The 22783-nt window shown below is 55.2% G+C and overlaps 1 protein-coding gene across 3 annotated transcripts in view; it reads left to right on the top strand.

The window, feature by feature from the left end:
• Positions 1-171: 171 nt before the first annotated feature.
• IPO13 (importin 13) overlaps positions 172-22783 on the top strand; it is a 31473-nt gene continuing 8861 nt past the window's right edge. The window contains exons 1-14 of one of the 3 annotated variants that reach the window (XR_012057130.1): positions 172-468; positions 9794-10530; positions 15925-16065; positions 16213-16354; positions 17317-17483; positions 17843-17963; positions 18275-18422; positions 18577-18758; positions 19604-19630; positions 20308-20442; positions 20674-20817; positions 21216-21296; positions 21884-22021; positions 22096-22192. Coding sequence is in view for 2 of the 3 variants with exons in the window: in XM_030278910.4 (XP_030134770.1) it covers positions 403-468; positions 9794-10530; positions 15925-16065; positions 16213-16354; positions 17317-17483; positions 17843-17963; positions 18275-18422; positions 18577-18758; positions 19604-19630; positions 20308-20442; positions 20674-20817; positions 21216-21296; positions 21884-22021; positions 22096-22192 (2326 nt within the window). In the remaining variant the exon portion in view is untranslated. The remainder of the gene's footprint in view (positions 469-9793; positions 10531-15924; positions 16066-16212; positions 16355-17316; positions 17484-17842; positions 17964-18274; positions 18423-18576; positions 18759-19603; positions 19631-20307; positions 20443-20673; positions 20818-21215; positions 21297-21883; positions 22022-22095; positions 22193-22783) is intronic. The other 2 variants (XM_030278910.4, XM_030278911.3) reach the window with 2 other exon arrangements.

The raw sequence follows: 22783 nt of genomic DNA, 5'->3' as shown, positions 1-22783 counted from the left end.
GTGCGCGGTGCCGGTGCGCGGTGCCGATGCGCGGTGCCGGTGCCGGTGCGCGGTGCGCGGTGCCGGTGCGCGGTGCCGGTGCCCGGCAGGGGACGCGCGCGGGCCGGGACTACCGCTCCCGGCGTGCGGCGCGGCGCTGCGGCAGGTCCTGGGCTGCCCGGCCGCGCCTGCGGGGCCGCGGGGAGAGGCGAGGCGGGGCCGGGGAGAAGCGGAGCGGGGCGCTGGGGCTGCTCGGGGAGTCCCGCGGGCGCCTCCCGGCCCGACCGCCGCGCCGAGCCGCGCCGCGCCGCCCCGGTGCCGCCGCCCCCGGCGGGGCGGGGAGGCGGGTCCCGCCGCGATGCGGCTGCCCGTGCGCCGCCGCTGTCGCCCGCCCGCCGCCGCCTCCTGAGCGCCGCCGCAGCCATGGAGCGGAGGGCGGAGGCGCCGCCGCCGCAGGGCCTCGACTTCACCGTGGAGAACGTGGAGAAGGTGAGCGAACGCCGCCGGGCCGGGCCGCCGGTGGCCGTGGCGGGGCGGGGCGGGGGCTCGGCGGCGGGATGCTGCTGCTGCCGCGGTGCTGCGGCGGATGCGGCTCGGGGAGCGGGGGGGCACCTGCTCGGCGGTGCCGGGCTCCGGTGCCTGCCCGCCCTGCCGCTGCTGGGCTCCGGGACGTGGGCTGGAGGGGGAGCCGCCGGGACAGCCCGGCAGGGAAAATGATGTGGCAGGAATGGGAGCAGAAGGGAGGGGTTGTGTGTGTTTCTGACTGGCGTCCTCTCGGTCGCCAGCTGCAGCGCTGGGCAGGGCGAGCCCACGGGTCTGGTCCTGGCTACTGAACCAGCTGCATCAATGTGAAGCCCATTTTCAGTGTTTCCATCAGGCAGGGAAGGAAGGAACTTTTGCCAGGTGCTGGGAATTAGTGGCTATTACGGTTGGGAAAAGCCTTCAGTGCCTGGATGGCCCACTGATACCTTTCTAAACCAGGAATCCAACCCCTTTGCTCCTGCTGAAGTTCAAGGTCTTTCAAAATATTTACAGGGCAGCAGGAGTGAGGCTGATTGCTGAAATTTGGGATCCAGGGAATGGCCACGGTGAAGGAAGGCCTGCTGGCATCACACTGCTGCTGGGATGAGCTCTGAATGTGTGACCTGATGTGTGACCTGGGGTTCATCACAGAGACTAAAAAGGGTACCTCAGTGGGCACACCCAGGAGGGCAGCTGGGCAAAAACCTTCCCTTAGTCACCTTGAAGGTGATGGGGGCAGGGCAGCAGAGGATGCATCCCTGAAGGGCAAACAGCAGGTGCATCACTCTTCCACTTACCCTGTAGCCAGACATCCAACAGACATTCCTAGCTTGGTCCTCAGACAGTTAGTGGGAATCCCAGAGTGTCCTCATTTTTCCTTTATAAGAATAGACTGAGATCCTTGCCAAAGCAATACTCATGGGCGTGCTGGTGGGCACATAGAATCGTGGAATCATTTAGGTTGGAAAAGACCTCTCAGATCATCATGTCCAATAGTTAGTGCAGCCCTGCCAAGCACACCACTAAACCATTTCTGAAAGCTTTCCACACCCGTCCCTCCCCAGTATGTTGCCTGGCCTCACAGGAGATGTCAGGTCAGGGACGTCAGGGCTGTCAGTGGGTGCTGGTTGCCTTTGTGGCTGCAGGTGAGACACAGCCCACCTCTTCCAGGGAGATGGAGACAGAGCACAGCCGGGGGATTAGCTGATGTCTGGAAAATGCTACATTCATGCAACCTTCTGCAGCTTAATCTGCATACATCCAGGGCTGCTGGATGATTTTTCCTCTGACTCCCTTTCTTTTCATCAGACACAAACCGCTCCTTTGTTTGCACCAACAATGAGACGCACACTTGCCCGGGAAGGGTGGGGGGCAGTGCCAGGGTGGGGGGCACCCGGTGCAGGCTGGGTGAGGTGTGGTTGTGCCGGGAGGCAGCTCATCCTTGCCAAGCTGCTTGGGATTTAGTCTCCAGTGCCTGGGAGGAAGCAGAGATGCCCTCTAGGATGCTTCATCTCCCCTCCCCCAGCCTGCCTCTGCCTCTCCTGATCTCTGCAGGCTTTGCCATCTGAGTAGTGTCCTCTGAAGGTGCAGCTGTGGACTGCAGCTCTGAGCTGTTGGTGGGGGGCAGCAGCACAGTCCCTGAACAGGGGAATAAGCATGGCATGGGATCAGAAAAAAACACAGAGGTTCAGCAGCTTAGAGCATTCCTGTGTCAGTCCTTTCCAGGAAGGTCTGTGGGGTTCAAAGTGAAGGAAAGATGGGCTTTGCTGGGAGCAGGGTTGGTGGGAGGCAGGTGGGTAGAGCCGCTTTGTCAGTGGTGATGCTGACAGATGAGTGATGCTCCTACTGGCCTGGGTTCTTCCACCTGCCAGGTTTTGTGCATGGCTCTATTAATAATACTGAATACTGATTTAAGTCAGGGTTTGACTCCACTCTGAGTCAGTCAGTGATAAGTGCTGGGGTTAGGAACAGCTTGAGGAGCTGGTTATCTCATAAGTCAGAGGGCTGAAGCCTTTCCAGGTCCCCTGCAGTGGAGGTCATCATGTGTGGCACTTGTAGCTAGGGCAGTCTGGCGAGACTGTGCCTGTCACACCTTCTGATGGTTTTCATGGAGAAGATTCTGTCCCTGGAAAATCCTTTTGTACCCCTACTGTTGTTTATTTTGCAGTGGGGTTTTGCAGGGCTCTGGCAGCCTGTGTAGCTGAAAAGGATCATTGCTGTGTTTATGCATAACCAGTGCCAGAGGGAGACACCTCCAGCTGTGAACAGGGGTTTCAGGGACGAAAGAGGGTGCAGGTGCTGGAGGCAGGGCCAGCTGACAGGTCTAAAACCCTGTGGACAGGTGCCAGGTTCAGGTGTTGCACTTCAGGCACCATCTGAAAGTTGCTCCCTGTATTTTTTTGCTCTGTTTTTCCATAGGAAGCTCTCTTGTGGCACAGGACAGGAGTGGGGGCTGCACTGGAGCTGAGCTGTTTTGATAGGGTTACTGTGTCAGCATCCCCCAGTCCTAGCTGAGAGCTGCTTGTCTGCTTTTTGTTTTCTTCTGAGCCTGACCTAGATGCTGCTCTGGTTTCAGCACAGCTAGAGCCGGCTGGCATGGCCACACTGTGCTGGGAGTCCGGCAGCTCCGGACTGGCTCTGCTTCCCCTGCATCTGCTGCTGAGTGGGGCTCTGTTGCTGTGTTTGGAGGGGTTGGAGGGAAGGGAAGGCTGGGAAAGCCAAGGGCTTCAGGCTGGGAGAATGCTTAAGCTTTCATTGCCTAAATGGGGCAATCTGGTTTGTGACCTGCATGTGCTTCTGTGTGCCCAGGAGCTGTCCCTGGTGTGACTGACAGCTTGGTGCTGGGGTGATGATGATGATGATGGATTGCAGATGTTTAGTCCACACTGCTCTGTCCATCTCAGAGAAGCAGTGCACAAGTAGGACTTGTTCCCTGCAATCTTGGTTTCCCTCAGCACTTAATACTGCAGAATTGGACAGGAGAGGAAGAATGCCAGACCCTTTTCACATGTTCTTAGTGCAGCTGAATCTGCTTCAGCAGTATCGCCCTTTTTGAAACAAGAAAAAAGACAGTGCCATTCCTCTGTGAATTTCCCAAGTGCAGGCTCTCGCCCTCTTTTTTTGTCTAATTCCTTCCAGGTCTTTCCTCCCTTGTCCTGCCTCTGATCCTCTGGAGTGTTTGTAATATTCGCTGACGTCTTTTCCCTAGCACATTAGCGGTCTGGCATCTCTGGGCCTTCCAGATTGCCGTGTGCCTCTCTGGAGATGCCTGATGAATGCACAGAGTCTCTCTGGCAGGATGGGTAGGCGGGGTGTCATGGAGCTGACATCCGGAGCCTACCGCAATGGGAGAGGGATGGCTTTGATCACTGCTCCTCCGAGATGCTGAGCCTCGGGGATGTGGCAGCTGCTGGGGCTGCCTTCTGCCCAGGAGGATGGGGAGGAGAAATCAACTGCATCTGGTTTCTTTGGAAGGCTATTACCTGTCTTCAGGAACCTGATCAAGAGAATACTAAAGGGTGAGGGAATGGCATCCTCTGTCTGGTAGTGGATCTCACACTGAGTCCTTAGAGGCAGCCTGCATGTGTGAGATGTGGCAGCCATACTGGGATGATAAGCTGGGGGCCTTAGGAGGAGACATTCCTCCAGAACTGAGGGAAGCAGGGGGTCACCCTGTTACATGTTTAAGCAAATGTTCTTGCAGAAGCAGATTCCAGCCAGAGCCAACCTTGGCTGGACACTTGGCTCCTTCCTGTGGTGTGGTGGTGATGGGATGGGAGGGCAGCATCTTGTTGTGCAGTGCTGGTCTGAGCTCCACAAGGGCCATTGCTGAAGCCTCATCTCAGCTGCAATGTATTGTGGCGCAGGAATGGGTGGGATTGGTGCCTGGGCTCCAGCAGAAATTGCTCTCTCAAATTGCTTGTGTACTTCATCATGGAAGTGGTGGGTAGAAACAAGGGATGGTGGGCAGGTATGTTTGGCCCACCCTTGTAACTCATCCTGGGCTTTGTATCTGCAGGGTTTCTCTCTGGTTCTGCTCACCCTTTGCATTTTCAGGCTCCTGCCCACTCTCGCTGGGAGCACATGTGTCCCACAGCCCCTGTCCCTGCTGGGGACCACCCCCTGCTCTGCAGAGGGCTGGTGGCAGTGGAGCAGTGGGAGTGATGCCAAAGCTGCTGAGCGGTGTCTGGGCTGCAGCCTATTCTGGACAGCCGAGGACTTGGTGTGGGCAAGCTGGGCTCAAAGAGGGGCTTCAGAGTGGCAGCATCTTTTATTAGGAGAGGGGAGAAAAGCCCTTTTCTTTTGGACTGCTGGCAAAATGTGGGTCCTTGAACAGGAGCGGCATGCCTGACAGCACACGTGAAGCTTTACTTTGCATCCATTTGCTGTCCTCGGCAGGCTGCCGCCTTCCCAGGGTGCTGGCTGCTGAGCCTGCCCCACTGGGGCCGGGGGGGCAGCTGCTGCAGGCAGGGGAGGCAGGGATGATGTTCCCTTCACTTGGCAGAGCCAGGGTAATGGCTGTGCTGTTGCAGGCCTGGAGCACTGACGGTGCGAGTGCGTTCAAGTAGAAAGGACAGCGAGAGACTGCAGTGGAGACGTCCCGGGGGTCCTGCTGGAAGGAGGCTGGTGGTTGCCAAGGGGCCGTGGCCACTGCTGCCCCCGCCATGCCGTGGCTGTGGGAATGCTACAAGGAGCAGAGCAGGAGTATATTTTGCAGCTTTCTGTTTCCCCAGCTGCGATGCAGACCTCACTCAGGGCTGTACCTGCTGTCAGCTCTGTGTGCTGAAGCAGACTGGCCCTTGGAGGGCGGCTGTCTCCCCATGGAGTCCCCAAGAACAGGAGTTCTGCTCTGGGATCAGAGCCATGTGTCTGAGGCTTGCCTTGTCACCCCATTATGGCATGGACACAACACCTCTCTGCAGGGTACCCCATGTTAGTATATTTACGCAGTGCAGTGAAGGAGACAGCCTGCTGGCACTGGGCTCCCTGCAGAAACTCTGAAGGGTGAGAGCTGGGGGCTCTGGGCTTGTAGCAGATCCTCCTCTCTTGCTCTGCCTGGGTGCAGCTTAAGATCAGGTGCCTTTGCTTGCCTGTAACTCTCCTTGGACTGTTCCCATTCCACCTGACAAAGGAACCAGCATAGGATCTCTGACCCACGTCTTTTGAGCAGGCTGCCCTGCACCAGAGCCACTTACTTGAGGGGCTGATGTTTCTCCAGTGACTAAAGCCTGACTGAGGCTTTGATCACAGCTTTTTAGAGCAGGGAAGAGCCATCGTAATAAGCTAGAATTACTTTCAGCCAAGCAGAGCTGATGTTGGAGGAGGCTCTTCCCTGGCCAAAGGGCATAGCTGACAGCAAGCTGTTTACCAGCTCTCACATTACAGGTCTAATTGTGGAGAAGGCAGGTCTGGTGTCAGCCACCCTTTCAAACTGGAATGCACAAAGCCTCCCTGTTAGATGTCACCCGATTTCATGCCTTCTGCTTCTCCCTCTTGGCACTAATGAGTTCCCCTTGTCATCTCCAGTGCTTCCTAATGGGCCCCAGGGTGCTGGCCAGAGTGGTCAGACTGAAGTCCAAGAGCAGCCGATGCTGGTGCCTGGTCTGGCATGAGGGCAGTGCCTCCTTGCTGAGGAGGAGCATGCTGAGTGTTCACATGCCCTTCTGCAGGGCATGGGGTCTTGCAGTCCCCTGCCCCACGCTCTCAGCAGAGGATGGTGCTCAGCTGATGTGTGTGGTAGGCCAGGGAGAGAGCCTAGTCTGCTCCCAGGGGTTTCTTCTGCTGCTTTGAGCTTAGTTAGGATGGGCCCAGTATTTATGCCTTGGAGGTTCTCTGGAAGGGTCTCCCATGTTGTGTAGAGTACTGGATGGGGTGTACTGGGCACGTGCTGCCTTTCCACCTGGTGTCCTGCATGCAGGCAGAAACAGCCATGCTTTTTTCAGGAGCCACCACAACTGATTGCCTTCCAGGCAGAGTGCTTGCAAAAGGGGCTGAGCTAGTGAGCAGATGCTTTTTTCCAGAATATTCATCTGACTTCCAGCAGCTTGTAGCGTGAGCTTTCAGCATTACATTTTCTTCCGTCCTCTGAATTTCTTTGTGTAATTGGTAGATTTTTTTCATCTTGCCACTCACCTTCCCACCCATGGTGGAGGCTCCAGCATTTCTTTGGGGATATTTGCTGAAAACCTCCCCAGACTCCAAGCAGGAGGAGCAGGGCTCTGAGCTGATGTTGCTGGGTGTGGATGCCTCTCCAGAGAGCTCACTGGTGATGGTGAGGAGTGCACACAGGTGGCATGTGAGGGATGCAGGCAAGGTGCTGGAATGGTGGTGATGCAAGAGCTGTCCACATATCTAGAAAGCTGTCCCTGCCTGGGAAACCCAGGAAACCTTGCAACCCAGCTGCTCACTGTTCCTCTTAATGCAGGGGTAGTAACATCTCCCCAGCACAAGTGTTGAGGGGAGCAGCTATGATAGTGCTCCCTCTTTGCCATTGTTTCAATGCAGCAGCTGGGATTTTTAGCAGAGCCACTGCTGGAGTCTCTGATGGGGCTGCATGCAGGATGTGTGTGTGCAGAAGGTGTGTGCAGGATGTGTTTGTGCAGGATGTGTGTGTGTGCAGGATGTGTGTGTGCTGGAGGTGTGTGCAGAGCTGGTACCTGCTTGCACCTCAGTTTCATGTTGGGCTTTTCCTGGTTGCTCTCTCCTCTCTATTCAGTTGGATGATCACATGGCAGCACCAGAGGCTGCTGGCTTGAAGCAGATACTGTTGGTAGGATCAGGCCAAGCCAGGCAGCCCCAGCCAGGCAGAGGATGAGCCCTCAGCTGCTTCCCAGCAGGCAGACTGTGTTTGCCAACCCCTGCTTTGCTGCCCTGCCATGGTTCCAGTCCCCTGTGGTGCTGTGCAAGACTTGCCCTGCATGTACAGTGCTCCTGGGGCTCACTGTGGTGTGCCTGGAGTGTGCACAGTGCCAAGCTTTGCCTGGCAGTTTCCCTGATGTGAGATTGGCATGCAGCAGCTCCATGGCCAGCACAGGTGAGCAGCTGGGGAGCTTGTGGGTCAGGAACTCAATGCTGTAAGCCAGGGGATGTGTCCATCCTGCACAAATGGTGAGGTCCATGTTTTACAAAGTTTGTGCAGGTTTAGAGGTTAGGGCTCCTGTGTACACATTTTGCCTTGTAATATATGATGCATAGGGATTTTTGTTCTCTCCACAATTTTGTAAGCAGTAGCACCATTCAAAATAGAAGAAATAAATTCATTAGGAGGTACATGTAAAGACAGAGGGTGGGGAAAGGATGCTGGGCTAGAGAGCATGCAGAGGGCACTGCTCGTTTCACCTTGTGACAGTGCCCAGCAAGCAGGGAAGGGAAAGAGTGGGCTGTCACCATTCTGGGAATCTCAAGTGAGATTTATTTGGGAAGAAAAATAAGCAGCAAGCTCTGATGGGAGCAAGAGACTGAGCTGGTAATGGTTGGGAGCTCCAGCTTCAGCCCTGCTGCAGGATGACTCAGTCTTTAGCAGAACGGCAGGGGTAGAAGCCAGGTTCCTACCCCCAGGAGTGGCTGAGCTTTTAGCACATCTGCAGCTGCTGCTCTGTAGCAAAGTAAATTGTTGCTTTGCTTGCAGATGACAGTGCTTACCTCTGCCCCAGCAGCTGAGTGATGCTTCCTGCATCCAAGTCCAAAATAACTGGGAACAGAGCAAAGGTTTGGCTAACTGCTGAGAGCTCATGGTCTCCCCTTGGCTTGCTCTTTTGGGATAGATTTCTCTCTCCCATGTTCTGCTTATGTAGGGTTAACCTTTTCTGTGTCAGGATAGATGCTTTAGTGGGTCAGACAGGCTGCTGTCCCTCTGCAGCCCATGTTGGCTGACTCCGTCTCCTACATACTTCATAACCTCTTTCTTACAAAGAGATTATCCTCATTTTCCCCTGTCACAAAGTCTTGGACAGCAGTGATTCAAATTATGGCCCAGGCAATGCCAGCTCTGTAAAGTTCCTGCCATATTGTCCTGCTTTTCAGTCTCACGCCGGGAAGCAGCAGGATGCACAAGCGCTTGCTTGGGAAGTCCTGTGCCCCAAGCTGCCAGTTCTACATGCTTAAAAATAGGGTTTAAATCCTCTCCTGGGTACAGGAACCACAAGAATTTCACAGAGCTTTTTAGTGGGGGGGTAGGCTATATAAGACCTGGAGCCAGAGTGGGAAGACAAAAAAATCCTCTGCACCTGCTGCAGTCATCTTCTGATTTGCTGGTGGGGTGTTACGGGTGCCTGATTGCCCGACAGGTGCCATGGATTTTCCTTGCTCCTGGCATGTGCAGTCAGCAATTTGAAATGAAACGTGCTGTGCCAGGCAGAAATCCTCACTGCTGGAAGATGGAGTTCAGGCAAGGGGTAGTTATTCTTCCTCTCCTTGTGTGAGGACATCACTGGTTGCTGGCTGTACCCACTCAGAATAAGTAGCTAATTAAAGTTGGGCTTCATAGCTGTATAAAATTCCTCTGCAAATAAAGCCTTGTAGCCTGTGTGAGGCTGTTCATGTGGATCTGAGCTATGCAAAGCAGTAACTAGATCTCACAAAGCTGCAGGAGCAGGTAAGTGATGTTTCCCTTCTCTGTATGGAGATATGGACTAAGCAGCACTGGACTGTCACGGAAAGCGGTGGCAGAGGCAGGGCTGGATGCCAGCTCTCTTGGTTCAGCTGTAACTGGGTGGGTTTGGGAATATTTCAAAGGCACTTAATGGAGAGATTAATCCCTGAACTTAGTGACTGTGGGTTTTCAGGACTCTGCATAACCTGACAGACAAAGATCTGCAGTGGCTCTTGCATTCCATGGACTCATGGATGCAAGCTGTGGACCACAGCACCTTTCAGAGAGCAGGTGTGAGTGGAAGGCAGGAGTGCTGGTCAGCCATGTCCTTTACAGTCCTCATGTGGGAGAAGGGTCCTGTGCCCACCCCAGTGATGGCACATTAGAAGGGAAGCAGGCAGATTCAGCATGTGTGAAAGTGAAGATGGGAAATGACTAAAGAAAAGACATTTCTAGAGTGAAGCATGAAAGGAGGGGAAGGATGCTTTGCAGGTCCTCTCCTGCTGCCAGATCACTCTCACTTCACTGAGAATGGGAAGAGGGAGGCCAGCTAACACAGGCTGCCCTGGGGAGGGGGGTTTTGCAGGGCAGCCTGGATAGTGGGCTCCATCCTAGTGAGCCTTCCTGGTAAACCTTTCCCAGGCAGGACAGGCCACAGTGGTGCTCCTCAGCTGCTCTAGGGTGCTTCCCTCTCTCTTCCAGGCTCTCCATCAGCTGTATTATGACCCAAACATCGAGAACAAGAACTTGGCTCAGAAATGGCTGATGCAGGCACAGGTGTCCCCCCAAGCATGGCACTTCAGCTGGCTGCTTCTCCACATGGACAAGGTACCCGAGATCCAGTACTTTGGTGCCAGCGCTCTCCACATTAAAATCTCCCGTTACTGGAACGACATCCCGGCTGACCAGTATGAGAGCCTCAAGTCGCAGCTCTTCACCCACATCACGCGCTTCGCCAGCGGCTCCAAGATCGTGCTGACGCGGCTGTGCGTGGCGCTGGCCTCCCTGGCGCTCAGCATGATGCCAGAGGCCTGGCCCTGCGCCGTGGCAGACATGGTGCGCATGTTCCAGGCGGAGGACTCCAACGTGGACGGGCGGGCGCGGTGCCTGGCGCTGCTGGAGCTGCTGACGGTGCTGCCTGAGGAGTTTCAGACCAGCCGCCTCCCGCAGTACCGCAAGGGCCAGGTGCGCAGCGTGCTGGCGCAGGAGTGCGGCTCTGTCTTCCCTTTGCTGGAGCAGCTGCTGCAGCAGCAGGACTCCCCGGGTTTCATCAAGCAGAAGGTGCTGAAGTGCTTCTCCAGCTGGGTTCAGCTGGAAATCCCGCTGATGGACTGCGAGAACCTCATCCAAGCAGCTTTCACCTCTCTGCAGGACCCAGAGCTCTTTGACACAGCAGTGGAGGCTGTGGTCAATGCCATTTCCCAGCCCGATGCCCAGAGGTAAGGGCAGCCTCTCCTGTGTGCTGCAGGCTGGTGCTCCTGGACATCAGCAGGGAAACAGGGTGGGAAGGAGAAATCTCAGGCTTTTGTTCTAGCTGTCATTGGCTCTGAAGGTAATGATGACAAGGTTTGGAAGTGGGAGAGTATCAAAAGCAGTTGGGGGCTGTTAGTTTCTCATTGTTGGTCCATGAAGGCTTTGCACTATGGTTGACTTGTAGGAGCCATGAAGTCTTGGGCACCTGCAGCCCATGTCCACGCTGGCCTCTGAGGCAGACAAGGATGCATGCTTCTGGCTCCTCGTGTCAGATCCTGCAGCAGCCAACCAGACAGCAACCGCCTGACTCCTGCCAGCAGGAGCTCAGAGACCTTCCTCTGCCTTGTGCTGCTGGTCCAGCCAAGGAGCTGATTAAATGCAGAGATAATAAAACCAGATCTGTCATTTTTTTCCCTCCTCTTGGCTCCAGCAGCTTGTGCCAGCCAAGGACTCATCCTTTGTCTGTAGCCAAAGCTGCCCTGGGAGCAGCTGAACTGGTTCTGCTGGGGCTGCGCTTGGGGCTCTGAGCTTGTCTGCTTGGCTGCATTGCCTGAGCTGCTGTCAGCTCTTGGGACCAATGCCTGCAGAAGGGACATTACATCTCCAGTTCCCGTGGCACATCCCTTTCTGGCTGCTTAGCAACCTTCCTGCGAAGAGGATGGGTTTCCTTGAAGGCTGAGTTGAGCTGCTGCCACTGTGCATGCCCTGTGCATCGCTGCACATCACGCAGGCTCCGACCCTCTGCAGCGGTGGGAATGATGCTGCCACTGCAGTTGTGAGCCCTGGTCCCCCTCTTGGTTAAGGGCAGGGGCAACCTGCACATTCCCCAGCTCTAGGACAGCCTGGGGCTGTCCTTTTCAATGACAAGGAGTTGCAACTGTGGACTGCAAATCCTGTTGCACAAAGGGACCCATCACGAGATTAACGTGTTGCTGGATGGGGTGAGGGGTTGCCTCATTTGCTAGTGTTTAGAAGGTGACCAGAAGCTCTTTTTTCTTGTGCCTGGCAAAGGCTATGGACCAGTTCAGACCCTTGTAGCAGGTCTGGGGCAGAAAGTAAGAATGTGTGAGAAGGTCACCTGCAGTTCTGAAATGTTGTACTCTATCTTCCTGCTTTCCATTTCCCTTCAGTCTCAGAAGTCCCTTGGCTGTGATTTCATACCTTTTTGCAGAAGCCTGGCCCTGCAGTGCTGCTCTTTGGTTGCATTAAAAGACTAAGTTTTCTGTTGAGCTTTCAAAGTGAATTGTGGAGAGGTGTGGCTGACAGTGGGGTTTCCTCTCTGCTTCTGTGCTAACTCTGTCATGCAGTTTTTGTCCTCATTCAGACCCATGCTGGCAGCTCCCTTACAGAATCTTCACTACTTGTTCTCCGTCCTTCTTCCTGGAGGCATCAGCAGCCATGCAGAGCACGCTCCTGTCTGTAGTCATTGCGAGGAGTGGCCAGGACAGGGCAGGCAGCTGGCCTGAAAGGCTATGCAGTGTGTGAGCCTGGTGCAGCTCCTGCCCTGGCATGTGGGGACAGTGGTGGCATTGTCACAGGATGCCCTGCCAGGCGGCGTGTGGTGTCAGCTGCTTCCCAGCCCTGGTGGGCACTCTCCTCCCCTTTGTTTCTTGTGTCCACTATAATGTGTTCTTCCTCCTGCTTCCCCTAGTGCCAGCTGTCCCACCCCTCTGGCTTCGTCACTCAGCCAAAGTGGATCCAGCTCTTTCCCAGAGCCCCCAGGGAGTCTCCTGACCTTTCTGTCTCTTATGTTGATAGTCTGGGAGATCCCTGCTGCTTTTCAGCTGCTCTCTTCCTCCTTGGTCTCTCGCCTTTGTTTCTGCAAGGCCCTTGGCTGGGGGCTTGGAGCATTCTTGGCACTGGGCTGCTGGCATGGTCCTCTCCAGAGTTTTTTAAGGCATTGCTCCATGAGAGGGTTAGTCTTGGGGTTCACCACTTTGCCATGCATTCCCTGAATGCTTTCTACACTGTGTCTTTCCCCCTTTGCTCCTTCCCAGCTGTCTTCACTGACGTTGCTGCAGAGGTGATCATGCAGGTGTGCTTCTGCCACCAGCAGAAGTCCTAGTGGCTCATGAGCTTGGCTTCTGACTTTGAGGGTTAGATAGTTTGTCAATCATCTTCCAAGGGGAGCACCACCTTGCAAGGCAGCTCTCCTGCTGCAGCACCTGTGTCCACGTGGCTGTGGTGCTGCCTCGCTCTTGGGGAAGTCACTTGTGCTGGCAGCTCCCGTTTCTCTGCTTGCAAGGAGCAGTGAGTGGTTTCCTGCCTCTGAGGTGTTACTAGAAATGATGCACCAGAAATGTGTAGGTGCAAAGTGTTTGATCTTTACACCTGCCAGGTGGGTGGAAGCCCTGTGAACCCAGAGAAGGGGATGTGCCATGTATTGCTGGAGTCTTGATGCTGCTCCTCTGTTAGGACATGGCATTCCTGAGAAGAAACATTGGAGGCTGGGCCAGGAGCTAGAACTGGAACATCTCTGAGCACACCTCTGCTTTTGGAGCTCTTGAGTTGCGGGAGGGGAAGAATGGAGATGCTGTTGCATCTCATTTGCAAAGGAGAAGCTTGGGCTGTATTTGCCATCTCGTTTGAGGATTATCCCCTCAGCTAAACGGGTCAGAGAGCTTGGCAGCATGTGCTGCAAGGGGAGAGCTGACATGTGGCTTTTGGCCACTTGGCCATCCTGTAGGGCAGTGGGTAGCATTGGAGTGGGGTAGGGACCTCCTTGTGCTGTTTGCCCATGTGGGAGTTACGGCGTGTGGATGTTGGACACTGAGCCTCCTCTGAAAGCAGCAGGGTGTTGCTACAGTGGTGGACCTGGCAGGACTGCAGGTGACCGTAGGGAATTGCCTGGTGTCTTTACTGCCATTTCTTTCTGGTCTTGGCACCTGGTGCTGAATTTTTGACGAGGAATTTAACTTGAGTTTTCCAAGAGCTTCATTAGAAACAGGTTTTTAATAAGATTGGGTTATTATCTCATTAAGATGTGGTTCAGATTTTGGATCAGGAAGGATGAGGTTGTCCCATATGCCCTTATCTTCCCTCTACAGGTTGTCCCCTCCACTGGTGCAATTTGCAGAGGGTTGTGGGAAGAGCAAGAGTAGATGCTGGTCCCACAGAGGGAGCTGCAAATGCTGCAATTCCCTGGGCTTTGAGAAGGGACCAGACAAACTCAAGAAAGCAATATTTGCTCAGTTCCTAAATACCAGGATAGCAAATCTTGCTCAGGAAGGCTAAGACAAATCACTACAGGGAACTGCATGGGCAAGAGTCACCATGTGATTGCCATGTTCATATTCTCTTTCACAGGCAGTCACAGTTTTTGGCCGCTGGAAACAAGCTGGGCATCCAGGGGCTCTTCTGAGCTGGGATGGTTTTGTCGTCTTCTGTCTGACAGCAGCGTGGGGATGGGAAGTGGTGGCTGGCAGCAAGCTCTGCACCTGGTCAGGGATGTGGCATTAGCTGGTCCCTTGGGCTGGAAGGCAGCCCTGACCAGGTGGAGTGACCTGGGGCTCAATGCTCCTGGATATGGAATAGAGCAGCTCAGCTCTGGCTGACTTGACCTCAGGTCTTGGGTGACTGGTTAAAATAACTCTTCTAGAGCAAGCATTTCCCTCTGGCTAGGGACCCTTGCATCCATGATGCCCTTAGTCTGCAGAGCAGTTTGCAGAGCAAGGTGATGCTCGGGAGATGTGGTCCACCCAACATTTCCTAGAAGTCTTCAATAATATGGGATTGCAGCATGGAAGCAGATCTAGGTGGTTATCTCTGTTGACTGTGCAGGGATTCCAGAGGATCAGGTCAGGTCCAGGCACTGTGAATATTTCAGGGTAACCAGCAGAAGCGGGATCCTTGTCAGAAAAAGTCGTAAAAGTCACAAAGCCATAAAAAACTCCCTAGGGTAATGTGAACCCAGTGCTGTGGAGGAAGCCTGGCTTTGCCTTACACTGGAGCAGTGGAGGGTTCCCTATGGCTTTTTGTCTGGGCACTGCCCTGGCTCCCTTGGGCATACCCTGCATGTAGCATTGGTTCCCAGGGAGAGGAGCTATTGAATTTCCAAATTCTCCGTCATCACGTTGTTCCCATGCTGCCACATGCATAACTCACAAGGCATCAGAGGCTTGGAAATGGTTTATGCAAAAATAAACCCTTTGCTGTGTGATTTTCTCTGGGGAGAGGGCGAGAGGAGGGTGACCCCCAGCAGCACAGAGGGAATGCTGGGATGACAGCTGGGATTGTAGACACCTTGTTTCCTCTGTCTTCTCTTGCTGACCCAGAGAGAAAGCTGCCATCACCAGCACAACTCTGTCCCTGCACTGGTGGCACCAATGGCTTTGTTCTCTCCGAAATCATCCATAGCAAAAGCCACCCTGCCGCTCTGGGGTGGGTGTGTGGCTGTCCTGATGTCGGCACTCACATCTCTTCCCCAGGGTGGGCACAAGAGAGCTGGAATCATGTATGCCTCCCACTCCAAGCATCCTTAGCCCTGCACCTGCATGTAGGGGGTGGGCAGAGAGCACAGGCTGTGGCTGCAGATAACACGCCTGGGTGGGCAGGGAAATGGCAGGGAAAAGGCAGGCTGCTCATCAGCCTCCAGCACGGCCTCTCCGGGGCCCTGGGCTGCCTTTCACCTTGGCTGCCTCCTTCTCGTTGCCTTGGTTACCATCCCTCACAGGCAGCGGAGGGGAGGCTGACGTGCGGGATGGGATGTGGGAGAGCAGTGCTGCGCTGGCCTGTGGCAGCCCGGGATGTGCCAGCCCGGGATGTGCCAGGGGACCAGCACGGCCCCTGGGTGGGGCTCCCCAGCGGGGCTGCCCAGTTCATCCCAGACGTGGCACACAGCCTGGATGTGCCCAAAGCTAGAGAGGTGCGTGGTTTTCCACTGGCAGCTTGGACTGCCTCTGTGCACATCTGAGGGCATGGTGGGAAGAGCCCACAGGTCTGCCCTCACCGCTGTTGTGCTCCACATGGACGCTGCCGTGCACAGGCACAGCTCACTCAGGCTGGTTTGGCACTGGCAGGTTGGAGGTGCTGGCAGCCCTGCTGGCAGGTGTGGGTCAGTAGGGGCAGGAGTCCACACCGTGGTGCAGGGGGGTTTGCCCAGAGCTGATGGCCACTGGCTCAGCACTGCACTTGCAGAGGCTCCTCTACAGCAACGCTCAGGGCTGCAGCTTTTGTCCTAATGCCACAGACTGCAAGGAGAGTTCATGTAAGCAGTAAGGGCTCCTGCATGCATCCCATTGCACAAAGCAGCCATCAAGTAGGCAGAGCTGGGCAGGAGCCCTGGGAGAGCATCAGGAGGGATGGATGGCATGGCAGCCCATGCCAGGGATGCCTGGCACTGATTCAGGCTGTGCTTGCAGGTACGTGAACACCCTCCTCAAGCTCATCCCGCCCGTGCTGGGGCTCCAAGAGCAGCTGCGGCAGGCGGTGCAGAGCGGGGACATGGAGACGTCGCATGGAATCTGCCGCATTGCTGTGGCCCTGGGGGAGAACCATTCCCGGTGAGTGCTGGGGATGGTCCCTAGGAGGGGAGTGAGCTTGGAGCAGCCTGCTGTTCCCCACATCCTGCTTTTTCCAGTGTCCTGTACCCAGTGACATGTGTCAGGGCAAAGGAGCTGGAAACTCTGACCATGCTCTCTGCTTCCCAGAGCCCTCCTGGACCAAGTGGAGCACTGGCAGAGTTTTCTGGCCCTGGTCAACATGATCATGTTCTGCACTGGCATCCCTGGACACTACCCTGTCAACGAAACCACCAGCTCCTTGACCCTCACCTTCTGGTACACGCTGCAGGTCAGTGACTGTTGTGGACAGCCTGCCTCCAGGCAGGGCCAGAGGCACCAGTGCATGGAGGCTGGTGCTGGCCTGGATTTAATTGGTCCTAGGGATTTCTGATGTCCCCACTCCTTGGCCTGCCCTTGCAGCTAGGGCAGGGCACATACCTAGGAAATGCTGGCCCCGTGGCTGGCTCTTTCTGCCACCAGTCCTCCTTAGAAGTGTGAGCCATCCTTTAAGGGCCTCATTAACAAAACTAATTAAAATTTCATGTTAATTTTTTTCTTCCCAGCGGCAGACCTGGTTGTTTAGCTGCTTGCTGCGTGCCTGCAGCAGGCAGGAACGAGAGCATAGCTCTGCTGGCTGCCCAGTGTGGGGTCCCTCTCCCAGGGTCAGTGTTCCCTGGATCAGCAGAGCAGCCCTGTCACACTGTGCTCTATTTTTAGCTCCCTTTCATCCCTCAGCTCCATTCCTCTGCAATCCAGTGTGGCTTGGCTGAGCGTGGGCAGGGCGGGGAGCGAAGTCAGTGCTGTGCCAGCAGCTCCTCTGCTGCATGAGGCCAGGCTAAGGCTCCCACGACCTCTTGCTGCTTCTCCAGATGGGTCTGAGATTACAGATGCATGCAGGAGGGCACTGTGCTCAGTCAGCTCTCTCACAGCAGTCTGAGGCACGCCTGCTCCTGGTGTGGGGGTGCTCCCAAGGATAGGACATGGCAGGACGCTGCCACTCCCTGTAACAGTGCTGTCTGAGAGTCCACCCAGCTTCTGGGGCTTCTGGCATCTTGCCTGCAGATAATGCTGCCACTGCAGAAGGGCACAGCATCAAGTGAATCTTAGGGAGCTAGAAATGCAGCTTTCCAAGGTGTACCAGGTCCCACCAGCCCTGGGAGATGTGCCTGAGTCCCCTGTGCAGCAGGCATATTAGCTCTATTTTCCTTTCCCTGCAACACCTGATGTGTTTATCCCTCCTCCTGCCTCCAGGATGATATCCTCTCCTTTGAGCCAGACAAACAGGCAGTGTACCAGCAGGTCTACAGGCCTGTCTACTTTCAGCTGGTGGATGTGCTGCTGCACAAAGCCCAGTTCCCCTCCGATGAAGAATATGGCTTCTGGTCTTCGGATGAGAAGGAGCAGTTTCGGATATACAGGTACAAGTTGGAGATTTGGATTTGCTTGTCAGGCAGGTGAGGATGCAGGGGCAGCCTTCTGCCTCCCTGGAGACTGAGTGCTGTATGATGAGCCAAGGAGGGACACAGAGGATATTCCTTCCATCAAGAGCTGTTTTGGCTGTGGTGGTAATGTGAAAATGAGCTGGTTTGTCTCATTTGGCAAAATTTTGGCACAGCAGCAGTTACTCTGCCCAAGAGGCCATAAGATCACTCCATCGGTTGGGACAGTGTGCTTGTATGAGCAGTGCCTGTGCCCTGGAGAGAAAGTGATGTGTCCACACGTGGAGCTCTCTGCATGGGTTGGGGACAGTGTTTGGAGACACCCATGTTCTCTGCAGGGTGGACATCTCTGACACGCTGATGTACGTGTATGAGATGCTGGGTGCCGAGCTCCTGAGCAGCCTCTATGACAAACTGGGACGTCTCCTGACCAACACGGAGCAGCCGTCCACGTGGCAGGTGAGCAAGGGGACCCAGGTGCCAGGCTGACAGCTACCAGCCCTCAGGGACCTGTCCTCACTGTCAATGGGGCACTGAAAGCAAAGGGACATGACAGAGGTGAGGAGCATGAGCAGCTTGCCAGCACACAGACAGTCTCTCTGGGGTCTGCTGTGGACAGGAATAGGTTTTCTGCCTCCCTGTCCTTAGTTCTGCCAAGGGATCAGCCTCTTCAGCTACTGTGGGGGTGCTGAGCTGGTGCCTGGAGCTGGGGCAGGGTTGGGCATCGGGGTCAATGCATGGCTCTGACAGTGCTTCTCCCACGCTGGCAGCACACGGAGGCCTTGCTCTATGGCTTCCAGTCCATTGCTGAGACCATCGATGTAAACTACTCGGATGTGGTGCCCGGCCTGATCGGCCTCATCCCCCGGATCAGCATCAGCAACGTGCAGCTTGCTGACACCGTCATGTTCACTATCGGTGAGTGGGCTGGGCTGGGCAGGGAAAGCCCCCTGAGACCACATCTGCCCTGCCCAGCAATACCAGTGGTGAAAGGCAAAGCTGGGCATGGCGGAATGCAGAGAACAAGAACCTGTGGGGCAGTCCTGCAGTCTGACCCCATCCGTGTATGCAGGATCCCTGTCCGAGTGGCTGGCTGATCACCCTGTCATGATTAACAACGTGTTACCACTGGTGCTCCAAGCCTTGGGCAACCCTGAGCTCTCCATCTCCAGTGTCTCCACCCTGAAAAAGATCTGCCGAGAGTGCAAGTACGACCTGCCACCTTATGCTGCCAACATTGTCGCTGTGTCACAGGTAGGAGCTGGATGCAGGGGGACGTGTGGTGGTAACCTGGGGTGTGCTCTGTGCACACCTTTTCCTTTGTAAGGATCAGGACAAGGGGAGCAAGGAGCAGCTGAGGGCATCTTGCTTGGCACAGATTTCTTGCCTGTTTTGTTCATAGGCTAGTGGCAGGCCCCGTGTCCTGCTGTGAATGTAGAAATAGCAGCCAGTGACAGACACGACTGCCCAGGGGTCTGTACGTGGTGTGTCTGTCCTTCCCCCAAGGGTTTGTTTGCCTTGTTGGGAACAGCTGGATACCTGCCATGCTGCTAGTGCCTCTGCTGAGCATCTTGGAGGACAGTGCCCTGGTGTTCAGGCCTCTCCTTGGAGCCTGAGCTGATCTCTGCAGTTCTGGGGCAGCTTGTCCCATGCTCCTTCTTGACTCTCAAGATTTGGGGCAGAAGGGGCTCAGAGTCCCGAGGAACAGGGAGGAGGGCTGGACTTGGGCAAGCTGTTAGGACATACATGGGAGAAGAGAGGTGAAAGGCTCTTGAAAGCATCTCTGCTTTTAGAGCCTGGGGAACACTGTCACTGGAAGAAGGAAACCCTGACTCCTTGAGCAATACTGCTGCAGAGCCCTTCCAAGCCAGGAGCTTTCCTTGCTGGGTGGCTGAGTGGGCTGGCTCAGGGGACAGGAATTTTATTTCTTGCCTGTGGCAGGTTGTGGGGAGCACACGATGTTTGTCTGTGCCCACACTGGTGTTAGTTGTCTTGACCTGTGTCAATCCTACCTCCTGTTGTCAGTCCTGCTGCCTGGAAGGCAAGGGCCTTTCTACAGCACTCACCCTTCTCTTTTCCTCTTCCTTTCCCTTTGACAGGAGGTGTTGATGAAGCAGATTCACAAGGTAAGAGAGGCTGACTCACACCTCTGCTGGTTCTCCTTGGCCCCCATGCCCCCTTAGTCATGCTCAGCTGAAGACACAAAGCTGTCCCCAGAGGAGAGCCCAGCACTGCATCCATGGTGTGCAGGATCAGGAGAACCTGCTGGCTGCCTCTTGCTGCACTGCTGGGCTTCACTTCACCCACAGAGGCTGGGCTTGTGCTGGGAGGGTATGTCCCCCAGAGAGGGAGGAGGAGGAGGTTTAACTCTAGCAGTTCTCAGTCTCCCTAAACCCAAGGACACCAGGTGACAGGAATGTTTTCAAGAGGAAAAAGGGAGATAAGTGCTGGAACTGAGCCCCAGCCTTGCCTGTGACTAGGACGGGGTGGCTGTGACAGGCTGTGCAAAGAATGGGGTGTCAAGTCAGGGTGAGTGATGCCAGCATGGAGATCTCTGGACACCAACAGGTCTTTCCTTGGCAGGTTCTGGGAAGAGGTCTGGTGTGCTGAACCCAGAGCTCCTGTTCCCTGGGAACAGAAGCTGTTAGGGAGCTGTTCCCCTCTCCTACAGTGAGATGGACCTAGAGGGACCCAGATAGAGCAGCTCAGGAGCTGCAGCACACTCACCTGGGACCCTGGCAGCTGTCAGAGTCTGTCTGTGGGCTAGGCAGTGACCTGCCCTGTTGTGTCTTCTCTGTCCCAGACAAGCCAGTGCATGTGGCTGATGCAGGCTCTTGGTTTCCTGCTTTCTGCACTGCAAGTGGAGGAGATCCTGAAGAACCTGCACTCCCTGATCACCCCCTACATCCAGCAACTGGAAAAGCTGGCTGATGAAACGGTGAGTGCCTGTGTGCTGCCTCCATCACAAGTGGTTTCTCCTGCTGGCTGTAGGCCTGGAGCTGCTGTGCTGAAGCAGCACTCGTAAACATGGACTCACGGGAAAGTGCAGTGCAGGGAACCCCTCTCTGGCACTTTGCCTCTGCAGTTCTAGTTCCTCAGCATCCCAAAGACATGACTATGATTGAGCAGTGCAGTCTGTGTCATACTTTGGCTTTATTTTCCCTGGCAGCCCAATCCCTCCAACAGGCTGGCCATCATCCACATCCTGGGCCTGCTTTCCAACCTCTTCACCACCCTAGACATCAGCCACCACGATGATGACCATGAAAGCACCGAGGTCAAAAAACTGCCAGTGCAGCAAGGACCCAACCCAGTAAGTAGAGCAATAGCTCCAAGTTCTCTGGCACAGACTGACAAAGCCTCACAACTCACTGCAAGAGAGGGGGTTAATGGAGAATGCAGCATGTGCCAGCAAGAGGGTAGTGCTAGTCTGTTCCAGCTAAAATAGCTCCTTCAGCTCATCCCACCACTCCTGAGGTGGACAGAGGTGACTTGCCTCTTGGATGCCTCTTGGTTAGGTGCTGCTCTGGAGGATGGCCTGGGTGCTACCTGCCAGCTGTGAGCAGTGCCAGGCTGCTTCAGAAAAAAAGCTGTCCAGCTTTGGAGAGGGGTGGTGCCTGAAACTTTCAGTCCAGGCCATGCTTAGTCTTGAGTCTCCCCTTCCCAGTGCCATGGGGGCCAATTCTCTTCAGTGTCTCTCATTCCTTACAGGTGGTGGTGGTTCTGCAGCAAGTCTTCCAGCTCATACAGAAGGTTCTCAGCAAGTGGCTGAATGATGCCCAGGTGGTGGAGGTAACCAGGCTTCACTTCTATACTGCCTGCAGCTCTGCCTGTCCTTGCTGACCTGAGTGGGGGACAGCAAAGGGCAAACTCTGGGTGATGGCCTGTGAGAAGGATGTCTTGCTGGGTTATCTGGACCAGTGCTGCTTGCTGTCACCGGCAGCATCAAGTCATCCTTGTCTGTCTTGTTCCTCCATCAGCTCTGCTTCTCTCCAAAAACTGAGGTCCTGCCATGAGCAGGGAGGTGGGATCTACCCAACCTGTATTCCCTAAGAGAACAGCTCTGTTCTGAACTGGACCTGTATCATCTGGTGCTTGTCCAGTTTGTTCAGTCCAGTAATGCCCATGTGCAATGTCCCACCAGCCATTTCTCCCCAACCCTTGGGGAGCCTTCCTGCTGTGGTGGGAAGGGTGTTTCCTGGTCACTGGGAGCATTCTGTGCTGCAGGGGAGGCCACCAGTATCAGAGCAAGTCTGAGCCCTTTGCCTGGCTGGTCCCTGTCCCCAGTGCCAGCTCTTTGCTCTCGTGGGACCCATCCATTAAGCCCTGGGAGAGGTCTCCTGATGCCCATTGCTCATGCAGTCCCCCTTTTCCCACAGTCTGTCTGTGCCATATTTGAGAAGTCTGTGAAGACCCTCCTGGATGATTTTGCCCCCATGGTGCCTCAGCTGTGTGAGATGCTGGGGCAGATGTACAGCACCATACCCCAGGTCTCTGCCATTGAACTCACACGGCAGGTATGGAACTGTGCTTGGGAGGCTGGGGATGTGCAGGGCCAGCAGAAGCTTAAATTCTTTTCTCTCTTTTGCAGTTGGTTCACATCTTTGCCCATGAGCCTGCCCACTTCCCTCCCATCAAGGCCCTCTTCCTGCTCGTTACCTCAGTCACACTGACCCTGTTCCAGCAAGGTACGTAGGATTAGCCCATCTCTGTGCTGGGGCTCTTGTCAGGCTTTTGCATGCGTGGAGTCTGGAGGCCTCTTACCAGGAATGGCTGATTTCACTCCTAGCTAGGCTAATTGGGGCCATCTCTGTTTCTTGGATTCATCCCAAGCCCTGGAAGGTGGGTACCTTCCCTGCAGGCAACAGAAGCAGGAAACCCCTGGGTGCTCTGGGCCTCTGTACTGTTACAGCAACCCAGGCTGGATATCATGTGCAGCAAGGGTCAGTCTGGAGCTGCAGTCCAGCTTGGCAGGGAGGCTATGCCCACAGGAAGATCTCGGGGCTTCTCTGTGGTCTGCTACTGCTTGTAGTGGCCTGATGTGTGTGTGAACAGCTGGGAAATTACTTTTTCAGAGTCACTGGTGGCCACTGAGTCCCTGCTGTGATGCTGAGGATGCTGGTGTTCTGCAGGGCAGGGGCCCCTCTTTGGCTCACTGCCTACCCTACAAAAAGCATATGGGGTTAGAACAGGCTCCTTTGCACCATGGCTCCCCTCAGCATCTTAGTGACCTGCCCTGTGACAGAGACAAATGTACATTGGAGCTGCTGGATCTGGTC

The sequence above is a fragment of the Taeniopygia guttata genome, chromosome 8 (genome assembly GCF_048771995.1).
Source record: "Taeniopygia guttata chromosome 8, bTaeGut7.mat, whole genome shotgun sequence".
NCBI classification, from domain to species: domain Eukaryota; kingdom Metazoa; phylum Chordata; class Aves; order Passeriformes; family Estrildidae; genus Taeniopygia; species Taeniopygia guttata.
This window is presented reverse-complemented; position numbering and strand designations above follow the sequence as displayed.